Genomic DNA, 26244 nt, shown 5'->3' on the forward strand with positions numbered 1-26244 from the left:
CACACTTCACTGCTCCAACCTTCTTTACTAAAAATACTACCAAGGTAAGTGAAGCTGTCCACCTGATCACTCATTTCGTTGTTCAATGTCATCTTTTCATCTTCACTTATTCCTAGCCTTAGTGACTTAGTCGTCTTAACATTTATTTTCAAACCTAATCTAGGACCCTAAACTCGCAGAACCTTAAAAATTTTATTTATTTGCTCACACTATCATCTAGGATGCTTAAATTGTCAGCATAATCTAAGTCCAGGAAAGTTTTTCCTCCCCATTTGATTCTGTGGTCTCCTATTGCCTTCCCTGTGCTTCTCAAGAAAAAATCCATCAGAATCATCCATATAAAGAGCGATAAAACATAACCTTGCTTAACTCCTAATTTAATACAAAACCAGTTGCTGACCTCATTTCCAACCTTAACCACAACAATGTTAATCTCGTATATAGCACTAATCACTTTAATGTATTTATCGGGTATACCATACAAGGATAAAACCATTGCTAAAGCTCTTCTATCAGCAGAATCGAACGCTTGCTCATAATCTATAAAACTGAGGACCAAAGGTGTTTGATAACTCAGGCACTTCTCAATTATTAACCTAAGAGTAAAAATTTGGTCGACACATCCTCTACCTTTTCTAAAACCGTACTGTTCTTCTCTTAAAACTTTGTTTACAGCATCTCTCAGTCTAAAAATATCATATTGCTAAGTAATTTGCTACGTACACAGACCAGACTAATGCCTCGATAATTACCACACTCGCTCTAGTTACTTTTCCTATTTAGTGGTTTGATTAGAGTTTTTTTCTAAAATTGAAATTCAAAAATGAAATTCATAATCTTCAGTAACTTCTTTTTAACTTCAGAGACATTATATTTAAGAAACGCATTTACCACGCTATCAGCACCTGGAGCCTTATCATTTTTCAATCCTTTTAGTACTGTCGCAACTGATATTTATCTCGGTTTAGCACATTCTCAAAATGTTCAGCCCATCTCTCTTTCGCCGTTTCCTTATCACAAATTATGGCCCTGTTCCTATCTTAAACTGGGACAAGTCCAGATTGACTCCTCCCTCTCGATTTATTAACATGCCAGTACAATGTTTTACTATTACGCTGTCTAGCTGCATCTTCCAGATCCTCGGCAGTTTTATCCATGGCCTACACTTCATATCTCCGTAATCCATATTTCAAAGCTTTTTCCACTTTCTTTACATTCCTTTTGTTTTCATACGATCTAATACTCAAATAATTCTTGTACAAGCCCCTTCTCCTCTCAATTAAACGTAAAGCTTTTTAACTAATGTTCCTAGCTGTGGTCCTAATTTTCTTCCAAAAGACACCATTGTCGCTTGTCTTCTAACCGCAAACATTTTGAGAAAATATTGGGGTCTTTTCAAAGATATTTTATTATTAAAGCAAATTCGATTTCTAAAAACGATATCTACTAAGCTTCAAACTTTTGTTTTTTTTAGGGTTTTTAAATTGTTGTAATCCCTTGTTAAAATATATACAAATATTTTTAAAACCACCAGTTTTTGCTCTTTACGTAATTTAAAATCTTTTCATATTGAATCTGTCCAAAGATATTTGATTAATGAAGCTAGTCCGAATTCTAACAACGATATATACTAAGCTTCAAACTTTTGGTTTTCTTTTTTAAGGTTTTTGAATTGCTGTAATCCCTTGTCAAAATGAATAAATAAAAACAAGTTTTTTTCAACTGCAAGTAAGGAGCGACATTAAAACTTATAACGAACAGAAATTATTCCGTATATGAATAGGGCTGTCCCCTCCTCAACGCCACGCTCTTTAGGCTGAAGTTTGACTCTTTCTCACAACTCTACTTTTTAAAGCAATAAAAAACTTTAGCGTAAAGACCGAGGCGTTGAGGAGGGGACAACCCCTTTCATATACGATATTCTGTACATTTTAAGTTTTAATGTAACCAATTATCGACATGTGTGTTTTTTTTATTTCCAAATATTAATGGATTGTATCTTTTATTCCACAGATGTTTCACATGTTTACTATCGAATTATATGCAGTACGAAATTTAAGTTCTAAGCTATTTAATCATTTATTACTCTTCGGAATATTCCACTATCCAGCTACAACTGAGTAAAATAAAGCAAAGGACGTTAACTCACAGGGGGACAAATTAATCGTTGTTTGTCAAAACTTAGATTTACATTCACCTGTTAGGATTTATCGTCAGAAGCAATGAGTTTTCTCCCCTTTCTTTTTGGGAGTAAAAATTTGAACAATATTTCACCAAACTTTTTTGCTCTTATATCGTCTCAAAAAGAGAGGAAATAACTGTTTGACACTTTTACCAAAAATGGGCTATTGTGCTCCTAAGAGTCTACAATATTTTACCAAACTTTTCTGCTCTTGTATCGTCTTAAAAAGAAGGGAAATAACCGTGTGGCATTTTTACCAAAAATGGGTTATTGCGCTCCTAAGAGTCCTGTAAATTACATTACATAAAAGGCAAGAGAGATGGGTACTGTTTAGGACTACCGATGATTCAGCATCTTAAGCTTAAAGACTTCCGGATTTAGTTGAAGATTAAGAAAATTTATTAAAATCATATATCCCCATTGGTCTTTGTTACAAGGATATATTGTCGTTTCTTGCTAATTTTTTATACTGAAAAGGTCCTTGGATATTTCGATAAATTACCTTCGTATCTAAATCTATATACTGAATACTGGCTAGTTAATTTCAGGGAAATAATAGCCTTGAAAATGTCTCATATCTAATTCAAAGACTTCTCTGGTGAATTAATGATTTCCCGGAAACTCCGCAGTTACAAAACTGTCAATACATAATTCAAAGGCTATTTCTGTTCCCTTTGGAAACATATTTTCAGAAGTTAGGTTCCATAAAAGGATACGCAACACTGTTGAAATAGACACGAAATGAACTATATTAACCCAAGACATGTAAGAAACGGTCTTTGTCCATAGTCAACAAACCCGAAAGGAGCCTATCTATTTATAAAAAGAATATAATATGCAGATTGCAAATGTTTAGCATTTAACTAGAACATTCGCACAGTTTTAGAAAATTGGGGAAAATCATAAACGAGGATTGTCAATCATCTTTAACGCACCTGAACACCTAAAGATGGAAGTTAAATTCCTCTTTCTAGAAATGTTAAATTTCTTACTGATAATTACAAATAGGTGTTAGTTTATTTTTCGCTGAGAGAAGTTGTTGCATAAGAGCAACAGTGGCAAAAATCCGAAGAGGACAAAAGACATTTCGAGCAATAGTGCTCTTTCTATGCAACTCAAAAGACCAAGTCATAAAAAATCCCCGTTTTTGGCCAATGTGGGGTGTAAAACAGCAGTTTAGTCGAAATATCAAGCACAAATTTTGAGACTGCCAGAATTTCAGATTCAAAGAAATATTACGGCTTTGGGCGTTAAATCGTATAAGACTAAAAAATTGTCTCTGAACAATCACGAGCAAAAAGAAGTACAACGATCTACACATATGAAGTGGAGCACTCTATAACTTAGGATAAATAATTGCAAGCGTATGTTTAAAGAATAAATATAGATCGTTTACAGAGGGATGTTAAACAATTAAATTGTATCTGGGGCGGTTACGGTTAAACACATACCCAAGTAGCTTCTGAATTTCAAATGCCAGGTGAAACAGAGATGTGCATCATGGTCTTGCTGTAAGTACAAATAGAGTAGTAATCAAAACGGAATGGAAAAATATAGAAAAACGGGTATAAAAAAAAGTTTACTTAAACATTTATGATCCTTGTCAGTTGATAATTACGTTATCTGCATTAATAATAGGGTAAATTCAATCACCATGGTAATAGTACTAATTAGATCAAAATATAATCGTAAAAAATAATTAAAATAAAATGAAATTATCCAAGAAGATGTATAAAAACTTCCCAGTCTCCGAAAATATATTGGAACGCTGTAGTCCATTTCATCACTAAACATTTATACATGCTATATGAAACATAAAGTTTTACAAACAATTAAAATCATGAAATTTTCATATCATGATCCCCATTACACTGTAGACCATCTGCCTTCAAGATATTTTTCCCGAACCCATTCATAAATAACGGATTATTGTAAATGGTTAGAGGAGGAAAAACGGATCACAAATTATCAGATATAGCCAAGAACCTTTTTAAGAGACGAAACTGGCCGAAGGTCACTCAACCACCCTTTTATTGCCCTTGGTGCCCCAAGTGGCTCCAGAAGCACCAAGTCAGGGAAAATCAACGCATGCAGCGTCTAAGGCAAGGGGCTCAAATTACTTAAATATTCAATTTTACAATAACGGTTTTAAAGTAAAGTTTTAGCATTTCTGGGGGGGGGGGGGCTCCATCTTGCTTGATAAAGACCAGGCAAAAAAAATCTGTCTATCCTTGTGTGCGACTAAAAGCAGGTCTCTGGGAAATCCCCTCATTCCATCTTATTGTTTATATGTTTAAACATGCTGCTCTTCTCTAGACTCGTGAGTTTTTCAGGGATCACTTTGGGAACAGTTAAAATTAACAGAACAGTTAACAAGCACAAAGGTTCTTAGATCCTTAAAATTGAAGCGCTTAAAGAAGGGTCCTGGGCTAGAGTCTCTCCTACCCACTTCATAAGTATAGTTAGGTTACAACTTAACGACTACTAAATGCTCTGAGACCATTTAAGGACTGTTCACAATGAGACGATATTTTAGCTAAAGCTAGTCCCCTTCATAATAAGATTCAGTTAAATTCCGGAGCTAGCCAGAGCCAGTACCGAAGTTCGATTTAGCTAAGAGAACTATAGCTAAAATATCGTCTCATCGTGAACAGTCCTTAAATGGTCTCAGAGCATTTAGGAGTCGTAAAGGTGTAACCTGACTATACTTGTGAATTTTTAGGGAATTCAGAAAAGACCAATCAGAAAACTTTATCGTTAATCCTTAGCTGTATAGAAATAAACTGTACAGATATTTAATCATATGGTGAACATTTTCCGTCTTAGCTAGACTGGTTAATCCAATATTTACTAGTATTAATGGTTTTGATGTTAGCTAAGGTACAGAATTTAGCTAAATTTTTGGTGTTGATAAATATTTCCATACGAAAATTTTCATTGTGAATGAGCTGTTAGGACTTTGCAATAGAAGATCAGATGACTATCCTAAATCAAACATAGTAAAAGGATACTTTATACAATGTGTTTCATTTCAAACAAGGGTGAAATTGAAGGGTTAGTGAAGTCACAAATAAGTAATTGCTTAATGGATATCCTAATACAAAATGGATAATGTAATCCTAATTTTTGACAAAAAGCTTTGCTTTCTACTGCATCTTATGTCGATGTTTTCTTTAGCCTTGTAGATCTAATCCACTGTTTTGGGGCCTATCCTTTCTTAGAAAAAGTGTTTTGCTTGTTTAAAGCCCCTGTTTATCAACTAGATTTGGTAAGATCTCAAAGACATGTGCAAAAGTTTTTCCAAGTACTTATTTATAAAAAAATTAAACTAATCTCCTAATTCGCAATTTTAGGGCCTGTCATTTTTCACAGAAGAATTAGGGTTACTGCTTATTTTGATACCATTTTTGATCAAATTCGTCCATTTTAACTGAGCAACATGAGAGTGCAAGGCACTAAAATTTGCAAGATATATGCACATAAATGCATATTGTATATGCATATGTACATTTTTCTTCAAGAAATGTAATTTTAGACATTAATTTGCACTTTTATGTTATAAACACGATGTGTTCTAGGAGAACACCATTTGTGAGGGATTTTACATTCTGCTATGTTTACATACTGCCATTACAATGTTTACTACTTTTGCAAGCTTTCTTTGATAGTCAACTCTCGACCGTTCCTGAAGCCAGAAATTAATTTGAAAGTAAAAAATTGTAATTTATTTGAAAATTGAAAGTTCTTGGAATGAGGAAGGTTAAGCAATGGAGCTAAATTTGACCTACTCTTGAATTTAGCCATAGCGAGTGGCTTATTGACGATGAACATTTTAATGAAGCTGTAAATGTCGAATAAAGTATTTAATAATAGTGAAATAAAATAAAATTGAAAAACATATAATTTGAGCATTATTCCAAAGAGAAAGTTAGAAACAAACAATAAATACATCTTTACTAATTAATGTTTACATTACTTTGTGCGCAATTATTCCCTTTTTTTGTCCTAGTCTAGTCGTATTTTTTTATTGTTTTTTTTTGTATATGTACACTTCGTTACTGCAATTTATTTTATGCTATTGCCACTGTCGGCAGATCATTCTTCAGTCCTATTGCAAGTAAAGAACAAGATGCCAAAACCCAAAAGAACCCATGTCAGTACACCCACTGAAAAGGGATTATACAGGCCTTTGGGCAGTGGATCGGTAGTAACTACCATTCAACGAAATATCTTCAATCACTGACTTGAGCCCTATAATTCTCAGCAGATAAAACACAAGCTTTGACACAATTCAGTCTTGATGATTCAGTAGAACTCAAAGAAGAACGAAGTACGAAGAGTTTATACATCAACGAAAGCAATATCAATATCGTAAGATTTGTTTCGCATTTCTGTAAACACACAAAACCACGAAAATCCGTTTATATACGTTATTGCTACTTTTTTACGAGTCGGACAAAAATTTCGCAGCGGGGGGTGGGATCAAATGCGATAACACCATCCGGGATACGGTCTTGACCTAAAGCACTGTAGACTGACTTACAATAAGATTCCCACTGACGGTTAGTTTAATAGAAAAAATGTTCTTACTTTTTCTCAAGGAAGCTGACCTTGATGTCCAAGAACAATGCAAACCAACTTAATGCAACAAAATCGGCATGCTACTTCAAAGAAAGAATAAAAAATCTCTATTTAAGCCCTGCCAGGATAGGAAAATTCAAATGTGAATTCAAAACTTTTTTTATAAGCTATTTTCTTAAAAATTTGGGTAGCGGCCAAATTTTCGTGATTGGCTAACTACATCAATTAATATTAAGCGTTAGGGTGGAAACCAATATCAAACTTACGTATTTCCATCCCAGCGTTGTTTTACAGCATTCACAATAGATGTCAGCTACTGCATGTAAACCAGTCAATAAAACTCGTTCTTCAGCTGGTCCACAGCCAACATTTACCCTGAAAAATAGAAAGAAAAAAAGAGGTAAGGATAGGATGATGTTGATTTAGTAGGCCAATAATAAGTTTTCATGCTCCATTTAATTCGACAGTGAAATACTGTCAGTCGAAAAAGGATTCTAGCCGATGATCGAAAATTAAATATATTGCTTGAAGGAGCAGTACTGGAAAGCACCCAGATTTTTTCTTTTTTTTTAGTCAGTTTTCCAGCTTACATTAAGCACCACTCATCATACAAAGAATAATTTTTTTAGAGATTGAAAACTAAAATTTTGGTGTTTTTCAGTGCAGATAGGAAAAACATCAACATACAATTTTCTTTTTTCATTTCGTAAGCACCAACAAATAGGCCTACGTCTGATTAATTGCACAGCTATAATTTTACTTCCCTTACCGAAGACCTTCTTTTCTAATCGTCGGTTGTTGCATTCATCGCCAACTTATCAAGTATGTAAGATTCGTAGAAAGAAACAGCCCTAATTTTTTTTGGGGGGGAGGGGTGCTGAGGGGTAGTAAAATTCACTAGAAGATACAAGAGGCACAACAGGAAGAATAATATCTTTTCAGATTCTCGCTGTAATATTATCGTAAATTTAACTTTTTAATTACAAGTTTAGTGTTTCGAGTAACTAACCTTTATTTTAAGCTTGCCATTCAAGTCCTGCAACATATCTACAACGCTGTGAGTTTAAAACGAAAGAAAAAGTAGCAATGGTCTTTACATCATTTCTTCATTTATTCTAATTAAGTATTCATCTTGCTCTTTACTGACATTAACGTCAACAGCTTATATGATATTATTAATGCCCCCCTCGTGACAATTATTTACACTGAAAATTCGTCAATTGCGCCTTCCACGAATAGGAGACCCTTGATAATATTCTCATTAGGAAGAAGTTTGACGATAAGCGAAAACGGTTCAGAACTAATTGCTTAGTTCTCTGCTTATCAAAAGTTCATTGGAAGGTCTTCGCAGTTCGATTAGCAAAGGCAAGCTTATACAAGGCAATGAAGAACAACCAGCAAAAATATTAACTTAAACATTGCAATTTTTTAATTCAGAAATTTTTCTAGGCAATCAGATGCTAACTTCAGATCTAACATTAATGCCACATTTTTCAGCCTATTTGTCTTTCTCTTCTTCTAGCTTTTGGTCCCATTATGGTAGTAGCTATTAAAAATCTGCCGTTCCTTCCTATCTTTATGTACTGTGAGCAATAATCTACATTATTCAAAAAAGTTGGTATTATTCTGAACTTTTCTTCTTTTTTTGTGGTCACGTGTCTCAACCTTAAAATTAATTGGTGAGTTTTTTTCCATAATTAGCATTAGCATTTTAGCTTTAAAATATATTCAGTGGAAAACAGTAATATCATGAAACATTAAAATGTCTTTAATTAGTTTATTGATGACGACCTGGGCCAGTAACTGCACAAGGATATCATCCACAAGAAGTACAACCGATGGATGCTAGAACATTTCCTGTGTATCTACTAGCCAGGGGCATCGTTGGGGGAGGGGACAAGCGGCGCAGTTGCCCCCGGTAATGCGGAGAAAAAACTATTATTCCCATTCCCCTTGACTATCCGGATATGAACCCCTCTTGTCCCCCCAATAAAATGCTGGATATTCGCCCCTGCTACTAGCCTTAATACAAAATATACTAGTATGCATGGGCGTGTTGAAAATTATTTGGTATTATAGGCTACTTTTTATATAAATCAAATAATTGTGATAGAAATTTCATATAGTTATTAATTTTTATCATCATTTTGTTTGTTACAGAGTTGTTTTTTTTATTCTAGAAAAGCTATTTTTTGCTGATTAGGCAAATAAGACTTTCAGGGATGGGTCTAAAGACTAAAGTATGTCCCGGGAAGGTATTTTGAAGTACCTATTGCCACCCCTTCTCCCTCTAGAGGACACTCACCTTAAAATGACCTTAAAAAATATTCGTGTTATAAAAGTGAAACCTTGCACAATAGATATTTTGCTTAAAAAATTAAATAAAAAAAACTAATTTTTTTAGCTGAAAGTAAAGAGCGACATTAAAACTTAAAACGAACAGAAATTACTCCGTATATGAAATGAGTTGTCCCCTCCGCAATCCCTCGCTCTTTACTCTAAAGCTTTTAATTGTTTTAAAAAGTAGAATTGTGGCAAAGAGTCAAACTTTAGCGTAAAGAGCGAGGGATTGCGGAGGGGACAACTCATTTCATATACGGAGTAATTTCTGTTCGTTTTAAGTTTTAATGTCACTCCTTACTTTCAGCTAAAAAAATTAGCTTTTTTTTATTTAATTTCTGAACGTTTTTGAATTAATGCATGTTTGGTTTTGGCTCTCCACACATAAATTATTAAAATGAAATTTTTATATTAATTCTTTTTTTGGCTAAATGGCTTTCTCTTAGTTTTGATCAGACGATTTTGAGAAATAAAGGGTGGAGAAGGAGGCCTAGTTGCCCTCCAATTTTTCGGTTACTTAAAAAGGCAATTAGAACTTTTAATTTTTAACGAACGTTTTTATTAGTAAAAAATATACGTAACTTAAGAATTGACTTACGTAACTAACTTTCATAACCTTATATTTTTATTATGTATACGAGGGGGTTTGTACCCTCGTTAATACCTCGCTCTTTACACTAAATCGTAAGTTTTGTCCCAATTCTTTAAGAATGACCCCTGAATCAGAAAGGCCGTAGAATAAATAGTTGAAATTACTAAAAATACTTTAGCATAAAGAGCAAGGTATTTATCTCCTCCTAAATACCTCGCTCTTTATGCTAAAGTATTTTTAGAACCCCTCATATGCGTAATAATCTCTGTTCGTTTTAAGTTTCAATGCTACTTCTTCCTTTCATTTGAAAAAACGTTTTCATGTTCATTTTTCATTGTTTTTTATAGTAATGCTAGAGAATCCTGCGCCCTTGTCATATAATTTTTCTTCCCCCATGACAGATTCCTCCAAGGAAAGATCCTCCAACATAGCCCCCTCTCCTCAGCCCCACCCCCAAACAAAATAAAATCCCCCTGAAAACGTCTGTACACTTCCCAATAACCATTACTATATGTAAACACTGGTCAAAGTTTGTAAGTTGCAGCCCATCCCCCAGGGATTGTGGGGGAGTAAGTCATCCCCAAAGACATAGTTTTTATGGTTTTCGACTATGCTAAACAAAATGGCTATCTCAAAATTTTGATCCGTTGACTTTGGGAAAAAATGAGCGTGGGAGGGGGCCTAGATGCCCTCCAATTTTTTGGTCACTTAAAAAGGGCACTAGAACTTTTAATTTCCGTTAGAATGAGCCCTCTTGCGACATTGCCCCTGGGAAAAAAACAAACAAATAAACACGCACCCGTGATTTGTCTTCTGGCAAAAAATACAAAATTCCACATTTTTGTAGATAGGAGCTTGAAACTTCTACAGTAGGGTTCTCTGATATGCTGAATCTGATGGTAATAAATCAGGCAAATTTTCTCAGGCTCGTAACTTTTGATGGGTACGACCAAACTTGATCAAACTTATATATTTAAAATCAGCATTAAAATGCAATTCTTTTGATGTAGCTATTGATATCAAAATTCAATTTTTTAGAGTTTTGGTTACTATTGAGCCGGGTCGCTCCTTACTACAGTTCGTTACCACGAACTGTTTGATAACGTACAGGAAAACTGTTTTCAGCTTCACAACTTTGCTCAATCCCAATTTATGAGGTGCAAGTACATTTCCTAAACTTAGAGTTAACCAATTGATATTGCTTAAAATTCTACTCAAATAACAGGAATTGCATTTTTAACAGGAAACTGATAACTGATAATTAAGGTAAAATGTTGTTTTGCCACAATTTCAATAGGTATAGATAGACCAGTCAAGCAGGCAGATTTCTAAGACTTCTTGGAAATACCTTCCCAGAGTATATTTTTGGACCAGGATTCATTACAGAGTTTCATTTTCCTAACCTAGCCCCTTTCCAAGATAGCAAAAATTCAGCTAAAATAGAATTTTAAATTTTTTAAAATTAGAATCATATGATATACTGCCTTAATAAAACAAGAAAAGCTCAAAATCGTAATAGCAGTTAAGAAACGGAGTTCTCACATCATGGTCCACACAGATCCCACGGAAATGACTTTCGGGTTTGCACACGTTAGGGAATTTTTTTTTTTTTTTGGTTTACCTGAGTAAAATAGCCGCCTGAGTGTATCAACAAGAAAAAAAGTATCTTAATAATGTAATGATACATTAACAATAATAATAAAATAAAATAAAACTGACTTATAATAAGATTCCCATAGACGGTTAGTTTAAGGGAAAAAATGTTCTTACTTTTTCTCAAGGAAGCTAACCTAAATATCTTAATAATAATAAAAGTATCTTAAACAAGAAAAGTAGTATCTTAATAATGGCTATAAATACAGCATTTCAATCCCTAAATTTCGTGGCCCAAAATTTTTTTTTTCCTGGAACTATTACTTCGTAGACATACATTATTCAATTTTTGCATTCTGGTCCTAGCTGAAGTCCACTTGCTCTATGCAGATAATAAATCCGTATTGTTGCCGTAGATAAGCAACCAAGATTAAGGTTACTTTTTAGTTTAATTTGTCTTATATGGACAGTGTTTAAATGCAATTTCAACAAATAAAATAAAATTTAGACATTCCTTGTTATATAGAAGGCTTTGAGCTATCAAAATTTTGAAGGGGGAAAGCAGGGTTGTATGGGTAGACCTAAACAATATATGTAGTTTTAAAATAGACTGACATGAAGGTATAAACGCTGAACAGGATGTGACACAACAATGAGTTAATAAAAAACACTGAATTTTAAATTACCATTTTCCTTATGCAAAGTATTCCCACTATTCTGAAGACCACTCAATATCTCAAAGATATATTTGGATACAATTTTTCCATGTGTTTACTGACCCTAAGAATAAGTATAACAAAATAAGCTTTAGGAGTCCAGGCATCCCCTCCATCATGGGGCTACGGGGAATAACTTCAAAATTGCCGAGGGCAACACTAGAAAACAGCATATATTTAATATTTCAGAAAGAATAAAAAAGATTTTGTCCAGATATTTTTTTTCAGAATATGTTTGAAGAAAAGGTTATAGACAGTTAGAAATAACACTCAATAAAGATATATGCTAGGGTGCATACTGGACCCCCGACAAACCAAATAAAAAGACAACGACTAAGAGAAGCCTATGCTCCGGGGGACAATAGACTCTCAAAATAAATGTCCTACACATGAGCTTGGAACAGACATATTTGTTTTTAAATGACAATATTCCAGACTGTAGCGAAAAAATTTAAAAAAGACAATATAGAATTAAAACATGAGAATGAAAGCTAGTTGTAAGGTTAAACTTTAATTATCAAAAATAAATTTTTAATTAAAAAAAACACTGCTAATTCAAAAAGACTAGTAATTTTTAATTATATCCACAATAAAGCGATACCTTTCAGGAATGTCTTAACCAAAGCACATTCATTCACTCACTACAAGCAATTAGTATCCCATGCCTAGATAGGGCTTTGACTCTTTCTCTCAACTCTACTTTTAGCATAAAGAGACTACTCTAAGCATAAAGAGACTACTCTAAATAACTTTAGCATAAAGAGGGGGGTGATGAGGAGGGAACAGCCCCTTTCATATACGGAGTAGTTTCTGTTCGTTTTGAGTTTTAATATCATTCCTTACTTTCAGCTAAAAAAAACTTGTTTTTTTATTTAATTTAATAAAGAGCCTAAACGACGACATACATAAAACGGGCAAACTCAACAACACAAGGTTGCTCCTAAGTTTGTCACAAAACCATATTTTGTTTGAGTTAATCAAACTAGTCATATTGATTGGTCATACGACTGATACTAGTCTTATATAGTATTGGGAGATCTCACTAAAACTGATCCTTTTGTCATCCTCTTTCGGCAGCCATGATCCAATTAGTATAGAGATAACTACAGAGGCTAGAATTAATAAAAAGACAAAAAAAAACAAGCACTTCACCAGGGTCATGGTTAAATTATTACCAGCTGTGTCAGCGATAGGTCGCAATGGTCGTCAGAAGAAATCCAAGGGTCAATTGATGAAGGGTCGAACAGAACATATAGCAAATAAAGTAAAGTATTTGTATTGGTCAGCAGATAAACATTCAAATGGCTTCATGAGCTAAAATATAGTCAATAAACCATACAACTATCTTTAAGCAAGCTTACGGATTTTATCCTCGAAATGGGTTGGAGCGAGTACAACGCACACTCAAGCTTTGTAAAAGGGGACATCAGCCTCCGCGTAGCTGACCAATGACAATGATGTCAATCAAAACCCCAGCGATACAAGAAAAATTAAAGTCGACTTCCTTATCTAACAACTTTTTATCATTGTTTTACATTTTTTTTCTTGACTTTTCTTCTAAAGCCACAAATATCAACTCGGAAAGTAATCCAAGCTACTTTAATTCTGTATATTTCCAAAAAAAGGAAAACTTGTTTTTGCTAATGATCCTAAGACGGCACAAATAACATAGGACATTGAAGATAATACGACTTTTAGTATCTTAATGATTTTTAGAAATGATTTGGGCGTTAGAAGTATTCTCCATGAAAATCAATATTTGCCATTACATCAGCAAGCCTTGAAGATCTTTACTATAGTTCTCCGTAACCCCTTCAAGTCTGCACGAAGCTCAGCAATTTGATCATCAAGTGAGATACAGGACAGACATGGGATCAATTCTTCACTGTAAAACAGATCTCCGAACACAGAGCCAACTACCAAAAAGATAAAAGTTGCGTCGGCTTTTCATCGACTTTATCACCACCATCTTTGCCTTAGCTGTTTCATGTGGGATCTAGATGGCAATTCTCAAAAATGAAGTGCGGCCAAAATTCTTCGCCTAGTTCAAAAGGCTGTTATTAAGTCAATGAGAGCCCAGGCTTTAACGTCACTGACTTGAATTGCGCCAACAACGCCCAACAACGTTTCCACCATTATGCAGTTCTTCTAAGGAAATGAGAAATATACTCCAGAAAGTTTCTGTGGCATCTATTTGAATGGAGGTTAGATCAACATTTGATAAAACGAAAGCTATGAGCAACGACGAATGTCAATCACCCCCTATTACTGAGATACCGCAAAAATTAAGACTCTTCAAGTTTAAATACCTTGATTTGACCAGAGGCGTTATTGGGGGATGCAATAATAAAATTCAAGATAGGACAGAAGCAGCCTCGTCAGTCTTTGCTCAACTCTGGAGACTGCTCTAGAAGTGAACAGAAATTAATCAAAATAAAGAGGAAAAGCCGATTACGAATTCCAAGTCAACTCTGTCTTCCTCTATGGTTGCAAAATCTAGCCAATAAAAACATCCCAGATACAGGACCTTCTTCAACCACATACCGCATGAAAGAGAAACATTCTCAGACAGAATATCCGTTGCTGATTATCAACATTAGTCGTTATAAGATAACGACTACGACAGAAAAGTCACAGCCTTGAGACTTTTATCCGTTGCCACCGCCTATTCCGGCTCAAGCATGCCTGTTGCACATACGCAAAATATTTTATATAGAAGACAATCCGCTGAAAACCACCCCAAGTACCAGGAAAACGCTGGAGGGACCGAACGGAATCCTGGCTAAACATTGTTACAACCAACGTCAAACCTATTGAAGTGGAAGATCGTGTCTTGAACCATGTACATGTAAGACAGTTCGGTAGACTTTTGAAACTACCAGTGTCACCGACAGTACACCCGTGTTCGCTTTAATAATAGAATCTTCCAATACCATGGATAGCGTACTGTGCCCAGTTGAATAAAAAGTACAAGAGTAACACCACAATCATTCACAAAGGTAGCCGGTTTGATTTTCTAGTCCCATAGGTTTCCTGCAGTCTATAAACCTTTATACTTTGATATTTAAATAGCACAACACACACAAAAAACCAAAAATTTAATTAACAAGTAAGTTGTGCAAAATCAAAAGGTATTTTATAGCCTGCTTGAGGGGATGGGAGATTAATGCAAAATATATGGCAATCATGGTAACTGTATCAATTGTTGACGTCTATGGAATCACTAGATATCTCCTTTTTCATTCGTCCTCATTAAAAAGAGGATTTGCTATCGCTTACGATCCAACCTTTCAAATTTAAAGTGAAATGATTTAAAACTTAATTACAGCAGGGAATGTGTTTCAATTGTAGGGGGCCGATGTGTGCTCGGGGTTTTAGGCATGTGTAAACAGGTTTTTGTCAAGGAATTCTGGCAAAATAAACCAACACGTGAAAATATTTTAAAGGTTCTTTTCATAAATCTTAGGCGTTCAAAGGGGAATGCAATACCTGTTTACTAAGGGAATTTAAACATTAGGATTAAAGACCCTTAGGGATGGAGAAGGAACATGATTTAGATTAAGGAGCATGGCCCTGCATTGGATTAGGATAAAAGTAAAATATTTCATAGGTGATTTTCCTGATAAATATGACGTCAAAAACTCTTATAGATATTACGGAACTGGTTTTTAAGAATATATAGGGAAAGTAGAAATTATTTCGCTCCTTTGAATTTTGGTAAAATAAGGATTTTTTTTTTTTCAATTTTAATAAACGAATAGCAATTAGCAATATGATGATGGATTCCTTTTTCATTTTCTAAATCTAGGACAGAGTAGAAGAGAGACAACAGACAAAACAGAAGAGTTTGTTACTATGGAAACCGTATTAACAAACATTTCATTGTTGTATTTTTTAGATTGGTTTCCATGACCTAGCTATGTTAGATAAGGAAAAATTTGTGTTATAGCAAAGATGTTCAACTTAAAAAAATAAACATATTCTCACTAAAACTTTTTCAGTATACTTAAATTATATGAGGGGTAGACATGTATTCGTGATTTCATTTCAGGATATGGTGGAAATAGAAGAGACATGCCCCCCTCCTCTCCACCTTTATACGTACATGATTGCGTAAGAATGAGAGTAAAAACAAACTATAGACAAGTGAACAGAGGCATGACATATGGAAAGGGGTGAGGGGAAGACCTAACCCATGTGTCCGGTCAACCAGGGAAAAACTAGTCTCTGAAATTGCGTTATTAAGCACCGCAATTTACACCAATTTTGCTTCGTTTTTTCCACGATTCGACCGCAGTTTCGTCAACAATACGATCTTGGTCGGTAAAATGACCAACCACTAGGTAATACCGTTGCCCCCTCCCCGCCCATTTCAGTTAGGTTTACCACTACAAGGAAAACTTGTTGCACTGAACTTTTCAAAACAATAAAAAACTAAACGATTCTATGACTTTAAAGGGGTGTTGCCCCCTATTTTCTTAAATAAGGCAAATTTTCTCAGGCTCGTAACTTTTGACGGGTAAGACTAAACTTGAAAAAACTTATATATTTAAAGTCAGCAAAAAAAAATGCGATGCTTCTGATGTAACTATTGGTATCAAAATTCCATTTTTTGGAGTTTCGGTTACTATTGAGTCGGGTTGCTCCTTACTATAGTTCGTTACCACGAACTCCTTGAAAAACTGTGGTAGATAACCAAGCTATACATCAGTTCAATTACAACTGAAATTTCAGAGGGGATTCGAAGAGTTTTTGAGGAGAATGGGGTCAAATGCTCTGAAAAAAATTTTCAATCACAAATCTATGGTCTCCACAAATTAGGTGTGGGATGAAAATACCTATGGGGTTGGGTGTTCAGATAGATCTTAGGGGATTTCTCAAATTCCTCCTATTTACGGATACACCTAAATTGATTCTACCTTTTGGTGTTAATTCTAATAACAAATCTTACTGATAAACAGAACATGTACTTACACTGAGTTAAACAAGTAAGCTCGGCCTTGACTTCCTTGGAATGACTAAAAAGAAAAGTAATATAAACAACAGAAACAAAAAATAAACATGGATCAATTATATAAAAGCTATAAAAGGCAGTTGCATAACTTTTATATATTTACTTAGATTAATTATATTTAACGAGAAATTACGCAATTTCAGTAATCTGACGCAAGTTGTGCATGAGATTAAGTGGTGATTTTTACTGATTTAGATCCGGATGTTTTTAGTTAAGTTTAGGCAAATTTAGTTAACTTTGCAAATTAAGATTGTCTTTGTAAATAAGAATTTTTAAAAGAAGAATAAAAATAAAGTAATTGTAAATAGAGACATTTTTAAAAATAAAATAAAAAGCTGTTCACCATTTATAGAAAAAAAATTATATTTAATATTTTCTGAATTCTTAGCCTTTACTCCTCTGAACACTATAGCAAGTGAGTCAATGTTTGTATTGTCGAAAAAAAAATAGACAGAAATGAACACAAAATCATAATTGAAATACAATTTTTTCAATTTTGTAGAGTTGTCGAAGACACAGGTAGATACAGAGGAAAGGAAAAAAAAAGAAAAAAAGAAACTCAATTGTTAGGAATGGTTATTTAGAGATGATTCCTAGCAGTGTTAGAGAGAACGGTGCATATTTAAGTTATACGGTGTCCAAGGATTATATCTGCAATCTCACATAAACGAGGATGATGAGGGCAACGGGCCGTTAATTTATGTTTCAAAGGCAATGATACAAACAAAGTTTAAATTATTTCACAAGCGAAAAAACTACTCAAAGGTAAATCGTTTTGATATTCCATATATTATAAAAATGAGTGGTGTCGTAATTGGGAGCCCATATCATATATTTTGCCTTTTTTCAAGCTGGCCTTCCCTCTGAGTTGCATTGCCGTTTGAATTTTGGACTCGCGGAAGTTGTCGTGCTGAAAAACAAAGGACACAACTGATATTTCCATTTTATTAAAGGAATGTGAAAATGGAGCTTTTGAAGTACCGAGAACAGAGAAAATGAAAAATGATTCATTGCTACCATCACGAAAAATTACGGATCCATTTTTAATGAAAAAGGCTACCACATGTTTTGTTGCAGGGTTAGGCAGCAGCAGGCGCTAAAAAAAAAAAAAAAGACTGAACAATCAGCAAAAATAAGCAAAAACAAATGACATCAAACAACTTAAGAAGACGTAGCTTTCCTTTAAAGGTATAGCTATCTTCGGGAGTCAATAGATTATTCATGTTAAAATTTTCAAGGATAAAAAAATGTTATCAAATTTAACCAATTAGTTCTGCTTCTGGTCGCTCCCGGCTTAAAGTTACAACATGGAAGAAAATGTGGTATCACCCTGAAACTTTACTATTCTCAAACTACCTTAGAGAAAAATCTTGGAGAATCCCTGTTTTTATAGGTATGAGCAGGCTTAAGATGTCCTTGGTAAGATAAATAAGGTAAATAATCCGGCATTGGACTTTCCAGTTTCTACTGGCGGTGCTAATCTCCGTTTCATGGCCCATCAGCCAAGAGGTGCAATGGGGAGGGAGGCAGGAGGACCCACGAGGATATTACAGTCACTGGAACGATCTATGATAATAACAAAGCATCAGTAAAGACAGATAACAAGCTTAAAGGATGGTTCAGAGTAGAGTATGGTTGATGAGGTTAGGTTATGAAACGGTTTAAGTAGTGAATAAGTTTCTTTACCTGGGTAGTATTAGGCTACATCTAAGGACAGAGGATGCAAGGATGACGATGAAATAAGATAGCAAAAGATCTTAAATAAGTTTAAAACTTAGGGTATTCGAGACCATGGGAATAATTGTAGTTATGTACAACAAAGAAGCGTAAACAATAAATTGTCCAAGGATGAACAATGTAGGTCTATCCCAAGTAATATGTCAATCATGAAAAATCGGTTTATGTGGCTTTTATATGACTGCAGAACGAAGCCCTCATCTTCAGAATGGAATGGCTTCAATAAACGGGGGAAAACGGGACGAGAATAAGGCCAGACATCCTAAACTAAACTTGGATAGACCACAATAAACGAAAACCTTTAAAAATTCTGAAACTGAAAATTTGGTAGTGTCGGACGGGGATGGGTATCCTCTGGTTTATTGGCTTCACATGGTTTAGCCTAGCAGCTACTTTGCATTAGAGGGCTCTTATATAGACATTAATTCGTTTCCGATGCATCCTTTGGTTTTGGGCACGACGCAATTTATCAATTTCCTCAGTCATTGCCTTCTTTTTTGCTTCAGCATATTCTAGAAAAAAGTGGTAATCTCAGCTGAGATGAAGCGCGCAAGACTTGGCAGGCCAAATTCAAGTCTGCCCAAGGAAATAAAGCGCTTATTCTAAATAACGGAACAGCGGTGGTTTCGACGTCATGAAAATGCATTTTTTATAAACAAAACATTGAAACAATTAAAAACTTCTCATCGACTTCAAATTCTACTTGAAGGTTAATGCCTTGCTGACGACGTTTTGTTTATGCAAAAATCCGGTTTTCTCTTCTGCTTTCTCAGCAGTAAGCGGATGGCAACATAAAGAAGAAACACTATTTTTAGTTACTTCATCTTAGGGATTACGGAATAGAAATAGTAAAAAGAATTCTAATGATTATGAAGCCTAGAATTGTATTTTCTAAAAATATCATTTTTGCAAAATACAAGTCGGGATAAGTGGCTGGCTAAAATGAATTAAAAAAGTCATTACAGCTAATACAATTCAAATGCATTATGTGTCATGTTTTGTAAAACTGAGATTTATATTGGACCAGACCACAGCACAATAGACTGATTGCTTTACTGGATTTTTAGTATCCTGTCTTGCTCTCAAGGTCCTTCGGGGAATTGCTATTCCCCGAAAACGCTTTATGTCTTCTTTTCTCATTTGCAAAAATAGTTGAAAATTAAAACTTTTGATATTAAATTATTCGGACCGTGTCTTACAGAATAAAAAATTCTCTTTATGCAAACAGCTCGTGACATTACGCTTTTAGAGTTGCCGAAGCCTGTTAGTGTCCGTTTGAAACTGAGATTTATATTGGACCAAAGCACAATAGACTGATTTGCTTGACTGGATTTTCAGTATCCTGTCTTGCTCTCAAGGTCCTTGGAGAATTGCCATTCCCCGAAAACGCTTCATGTCTTCTTTTCTCATTTGCAAAAAAAGTTGCAAATTAAAACTTATGGTATTAAATTATTCGGACCGTGTCTTACAGAATACAAAATTCTCTTTATGCAAACAGCTCGTCATATAACGCTTTTTGAGTTGCCAAAGCCTGTGTCTGTCTGTCTGTCTGTCTGTCTCTCTCTCTCTCTCTCTCTCTCTCTCTCTCTCTCTCTCTCTCTCTCTCTCTCTCTCTCTCTCTCTCTCTCTCTCTCTCTCTCTCTCTCTCTCTCTCTCTCTCTCTCTCTCTCTCTCTCTTCCTCTTCTTCAATTTTTCTTAAAATCTTGCTCATTAGAAGATACAACATAAAAGATCAAAAATTTTCCTCTTGCGGATCAAGCTTTCAGAGGCATTGAATGTAAGATGCTAGGCTGATTCTTGTTAAAGTATATGCCATAGATGATTAGAAAATATCGAGCGTCACTTTCAAAAGATTTAAAAGAAACAAACCTCCCACTTTTTTCATTAATAACAAAAACTAAACTGAAGTATACTGATAAAAAATTTCAGGAGTTTAAGTTGTGCTTGACTTTTTCATTTTATAATGCCGTGGGCCTATGGACCAAGCCAGTGGAGGGAGGTGTCAAAAAGCCGGCAAAGCTGGCTCTTTTGCTATTTTCTATATATTCGGGGGGAGTGGATTTAAAAGGAAAATACCGTCGATGAAAATGCATAGCAAATTGCAATGCAAAACGGATCGTTACGAGTATACTGATTGAAAAAAGCAGTTCCTGAAAGTTTGAGCACTGCTTAATTTTATAATAATATAGCGTACACAAAACGAAACCTATATCAAATAGTATATCTTGTTTTCAGTATGATACAAATATAATTCTAGTTATTGGAGGGAGGCTAGAGCGAGCAAAACATCATTAGTTCAAGAGCAACAACACCATCCTTTAAGGGCGGCAGACCCACTCTTATTTGATCCAATTTATATTCGTTTTTCGAAAAACAATCTCAATTTCGAGCAGAATTTTCCTATTTCTCATAATATCGAAAAAACAACAACATCACATTCAGGATTATTGAACAAAACAACAAATAAATGTTGATTGACAGTTCAATGTAGATACACTGATATTTATTCCTTAACGTCTTAATAATTTTGGATTTATTGAAGTTAAAACAGTGACAACATTTAAAATGGATTTTACTTCCAAGACAGTGCAAATTATGGGGGGAGCCAGTCCCACTTATCTTAGTGTCAGCTCGTTTTGAGTTTGACTCGGTTATTTATTGTAATTTCTATTTGTTTTGGGTTACATCCATTTATTGATGTTTTTGTTCAATAATAAGAACAGACGTACTATTTTGATTTGCTTCAACGGTAAGAGCAGAAGTAGTAATAGTAGTAGCCCCAAAGGTTCATCTTAATGCCCTGAATTCTTCGTAAGATATTGCTTAGACGTCTTATTTACACTCACCATTCGCATATTGGCTTTTGATTTAGTTTTAATCAAAAGCCATATAGTTTAAAGTTTAATCAAAAGCCCTATACCCTCGCAGAAGTAATAGTAGGAGCAATCGGTGTAAAATTAATGATAGCAGTAGTTTTATTAGTAGTAGACAGTAATGGTGTTAATATTGTGCCTTTTTGGTCTAGTACAACACCCCTCCCTCATGCCCTGATAGTTACAACTTAATAATTTAAGCCATTTCCGAGATATAACTGATACGCTCTGTAACCTGCATGCACATAATGTGCTTTGATTTAGCAAACATCCCCCTCAACAGTCACTGGAAGCTCAATATTAATACTATACGACTTAGTAATATTAGCACTAACAGCAGTAGTAGTACTACTTCTAGCAGTAGTAGTAAGCACATGGTGCTTTTTATTAGCTCAACCTACCCCTCTGCATGATCTGAAAGTTTCGATCTAATACTCTAATCTGTTCTTGACGTACAGCTGATACAGCCCTTTGACAGCCCGCAAACTTACAGCTTGTTTTAATTTGATTTATTATCCCCCGACATTATCTGAAAAAAGTCTCCTTAATAGCCTTAGCCTTAACTGTAGTATTATGTTGTAGAAGTAGTAAGAGTAGTTTACATATAGTACCTTTTGGTTGGTTCAGCATCCTCCTTAATACGCAAGCAGTGATGACCGAACAGGTCCCGTGGTAATATCGTTTGCACATTCGTATTAGCTCAAAATTTGGGCGAATGACCTACATATTCCTGTCAGGACTTGATTAGCTTATATTCGACTTTCACAGAATAAGATAAATAATTCAGGTCATGACAATTATATAAATAAACTTTTCATTTGGGTAGAAAGAACTAGTCATATGAAACGAGCTTGAGTAAAGTAAATCGGATACATTCTATAATGCGAACAGAATTTTAATGAATGAAAAATCGAAAAATCTGCTAAACCTTTTTTTCTTATGACACACGCTTGGTTAATGTAAACCGGCACACTTACGTTCCCCAATGAATCAATTACTATGGCACATATTTTCAAAGGGAACTTATGGTCATCCATGTCCCACCTCAAAGGGTCCCCCGATACCCCTCTCCCAACGTTTACCCCCTTTTTGACATGGAATTTTTGGGGGATATAGAACTTTTTTTGGACTTGTAACTTCTGGACTTGGAATTTTTTGAACTTAGATGTTTTGGACTTGGATTTTTGGACTCAGAATTTTTTGGACTTTTTTGGAATTTTCTAAGAAGCTGGTTCAAAATGTTTTGTACTCTGCTTTGCAAAAACCTTGATGAAGAAACGCTTCCTTGGAGCAAATGTATGGTTCAAAATGTTATGTACTCCGTTTTGCAGACATGGTATACTAGAGTCTGAAAAAGGTGAATTAGGATTTAACTAAAGTCTGAGAGAGAGGAATAGGATTCCTTTCAGAGTTAGAGACATATGAAGTAGAAATTTATCAAAATTCAATCAGACACACACACTACTAGTAGCTCACAAGTGATATACTAGAGTCTGAAATACGTGAATTAGGTTTTTACTAAGGTCTGAGAGACATGAATTGAATTCTTTTTAGACTTAGAGACATATGAAGTGGGAATTTATCAAGATCCAGTAAAACACAGACACTACTATCAGCTCACAAGAGGTATACTAGAGTCTGAAATAGGTGAACTAGGTTTTAACCAAAGTCTGAGAGAGACCAATCAGACATACGAAGTGGGAATTTATTATGATTCTTTCAAAAACAGACTCTACTACCAATTCACAAGTGGTATACTAGAGATTGGAATAGGTGAATTAGGTTTTTACAAAAGTGCGAGAGAGATGAATCGGATTATTTTTAGAGTTAGAGACATATGCAGTGAGAATTTATCCGTATTTAGTCAGACATAGCCACTTCTACCAGCTCATAAGTGGTATACTAGAGTCTGAAATAGGTGAATTAGGTTGCTAGCAAAGTATGAGAGCGAAGAATCGAATTATTTTTAGTGTCGGAGACATATGAAATGGAAATTTACCAAGATTCATTCAGACGCAGACACTACTAACAGCTCATCAGTGGTATACTAGAGTCTGAAATAGATGAATTAAGTTTCTGCCAAAGCCTGAGAGCGATGAGTCGGATTCTCTTTAGAGTTATAAACATATGAAGATGAAATTTATCGGAATTCAGTCAGACACAGACACTACTACCAGATCACAAGTGGTATACTAGAGTCTGAAATAGGTTAATTAGGTTTTTAACAAAGTCTGAGAGACATGAATCGGATTCTTTTTAGATTTAGAGACATATGAGGTGGGAATTCTAGATTCAGTCAGAGCACAGACACTACTACCAGCTCACAAGTGGTATAATAGAATCTGAAATAGGTGAATTTGTGTTTTTAACAAAGTCTGAGAGAAATGAATCGGGTTCCTTTTAGAGTTAGAAACATATGAAGGGGGACTATCAAGATTCAGTCAGAAACAGATACTACTACCAGGTCACAAATGTTTACTAGAGTCTGAAATAGCTGAATTAGGTTTCACCAAATACTGTAAGAGATTAATCAGATTCTTTTTGGAGTTAGAGACATATAAAGTGGGAATTTATCAAGATTCAGTCAGACAACGACACGACTACCATTTCCAATTTACGATCTACTAAGGCCTAGGACCGAAAGCAGTAGGATCTAATGTGCTTAATTTCAGATTTATGAAAGATTTTCCAGAAACGTATAGAATTTTGTAAAACGTATATATCACGAATTCTTGTAGGTTTAATGGGGGAGGACAGTGGGAACTCTTTTTTTTCTTTTTTCGCTCTGAGGATACATTGCTTTATCAAATCAGAAGAAAACCTTACAAAAGGTGTTTCCCAGGATTTCATTTGTTTTCAATTTACGATCTATTGAAGCCTAGGACCGAATATGCTTAATATCAGACTTCTGAAACATTCTCCAGAAAGACACAACGTATAGAATATGGCCAAATGTATATGTCTCGGATTCTCGTTGGTTTAATGGGGGAGTGGAGTTGGAATTTTCAATATTTTTTTCTTTTTGCACTCTGAGGAAATATCGCTTTATAAAATCAGAAGAAAATCTCATAAAAAATGTTTTCCAGGATTGCATGGCCGACAACGCTAATCTAACCTAAACAAACCTAACTCAAAAGTATTTAACTTAATGTAACCTAACGGTTAGTTCTAACGGTTAGTAACTAAGGATAGTTCGACTTCCCCTTGGCGTGCCCCTGGTCAACTGATCATCCCCCTCATCATTTCCTTAGAGTTCCAACTTCATAACCTCGGTCATTCTTGATTTTCCTCGTTTTAACAACCTATATGCCCGAAGCATGTGTTGGTTTAGTTCAACACTCCCCTCGGCATTCTCTGACGGTTCACTTGAATGCACTTGGTCTCTCACCATTGAAGTCCAACCTACCTTCGTTTCAAATACAATACATAAACAATGGGCAAACCGCACAAGTTACAGCTCTTTTCCTGAGGGCTATAGGGGTTGACACCCTACATCCCCAGAGATATAGGTACAGTCCAAATCCCATTGTGAATGGGACTTCAGCCAATTTATACCATATGGTGTGGGTTTTTCGCCTATCAACGATGCTGATCATTTCCCAAAATGAGGAAATGTACAAAATATGAAATATTACTAATGCAATAAACAAGTTGAGACAATAAGTTACTTTTTCTTTTTTTTAACCACTTATTTTGAAAATCAAGAGAACAGTCACTAAGGACAGAGTGAAATTTTGTTGTAGTTTACCCTTCATGAAAAAAGCTTTTCAAGACATCTGAACAAAAATGTTAAAAGCTTACTTGCAGTACAAAAACAAACCTCCAGCAGGCCCTTATAACCTAATTACTTACCTTGGAAATGAGTTCATCATGGTTAGCAAGGTGAGCTCTGCAGTGAACACAAGAGTAGGTTTTGTGGCAAGGGGGTAGATACGCTTGAAACGTCTTAACATTTGGTCCCGTTTGGTGGGCATTCGCGGACGGATAGTGCTCCGCTCTAAGTGCGTCAGTCGAGGAGCCTAACATGGCGCCAAATGCAGCGTTCCCGTCGCCAACGCTCCTTCATAAACAAGAGAATTTGAGAACAAGAGAATTTGAGTATTTTTTTTTTCCTGAATTTGCTCAGGAAGCATCATAAACAACCCTAAGACCGGGTTTATAAAGGATTTTTTTTATCATACTTTAATAATTGTTTCCCTTTATAAGCTTGTTCTCATAAAAAAGGAAACAATGTCAAAGACAGAAATACAGGAATCATAAATTAAACGACTAATGCAATTTGATCCCAAATGACTGCTTCCAACAAGTAAAATATGCACGTAAGCAATTTCGATACTGTTCTTGTATCGATAAAAATCACAGGCAAGCAAAAATGAGCCTAATTCATTTCTAACTACTTTAAATGGTATCTTCTTATAAAAAGTGGCGTTAATTCACGGAGATTAGGGGAAGGGGAAATGTATTTTTCTTAATTTAGGAGGGGATGATTTTGTTGCTTTTTGACTTTTTCAATGAAAATACCAAAAGGTATTTTCAAAATATAAGAAGGGACATACAGAGGGATAGGATGGAACCGGAGTTAAACTAGAAAAATGCCAAAGTGAATCTAGCAACG

General features: G+C 35.0%; 1 protein-coding gene across 4 annotated transcripts in view; it reads right to left on the reverse strand.

The window, feature by feature from the left end:
* Positions 1-26244, reverse strand: part of LOC136033713 (protein yippee-like 2) — a 90762-nt gene that overhangs the window by 12327 nt on the left and 52191 nt on the right. For 3 of the 4 annotated variants that reach the window (XM_065714592.1, XM_065714591.1, XM_065714590.1), the window contains exons 3-5: positions 25482-25689; positions 16979-17022; positions 7030-7138 (exon numbers count right to left, since the gene is read on the reverse strand). In XM_065714592.1, coding sequence (XP_065570664.1) covers positions 7030-7138; positions 16979-17022; positions 25482-25655 — 327 coding nt within the window. In that variant the 5' untranslated portion in view covers positions 25656-25689. Of the gene's footprint in view, positions 1-3633; positions 3692-7029; positions 7139-16978; positions 17023-25481; positions 25690-26244 lie in introns of all 4 variants that reach the window. The other variant, XM_065714593.1, reaches the window with a different exon arrangement.

Source organism: Artemia franciscana, chromosome 12 (genome assembly GCF_032884065.1).
Source record: "Artemia franciscana chromosome 12, ASM3288406v1, whole genome shotgun sequence".
In the NCBI taxonomy this organism is placed as follows: Eukaryota; Metazoa; Arthropoda; class Branchiopoda; order Anostraca; family Artemiidae; genus Artemia; species Artemia franciscana.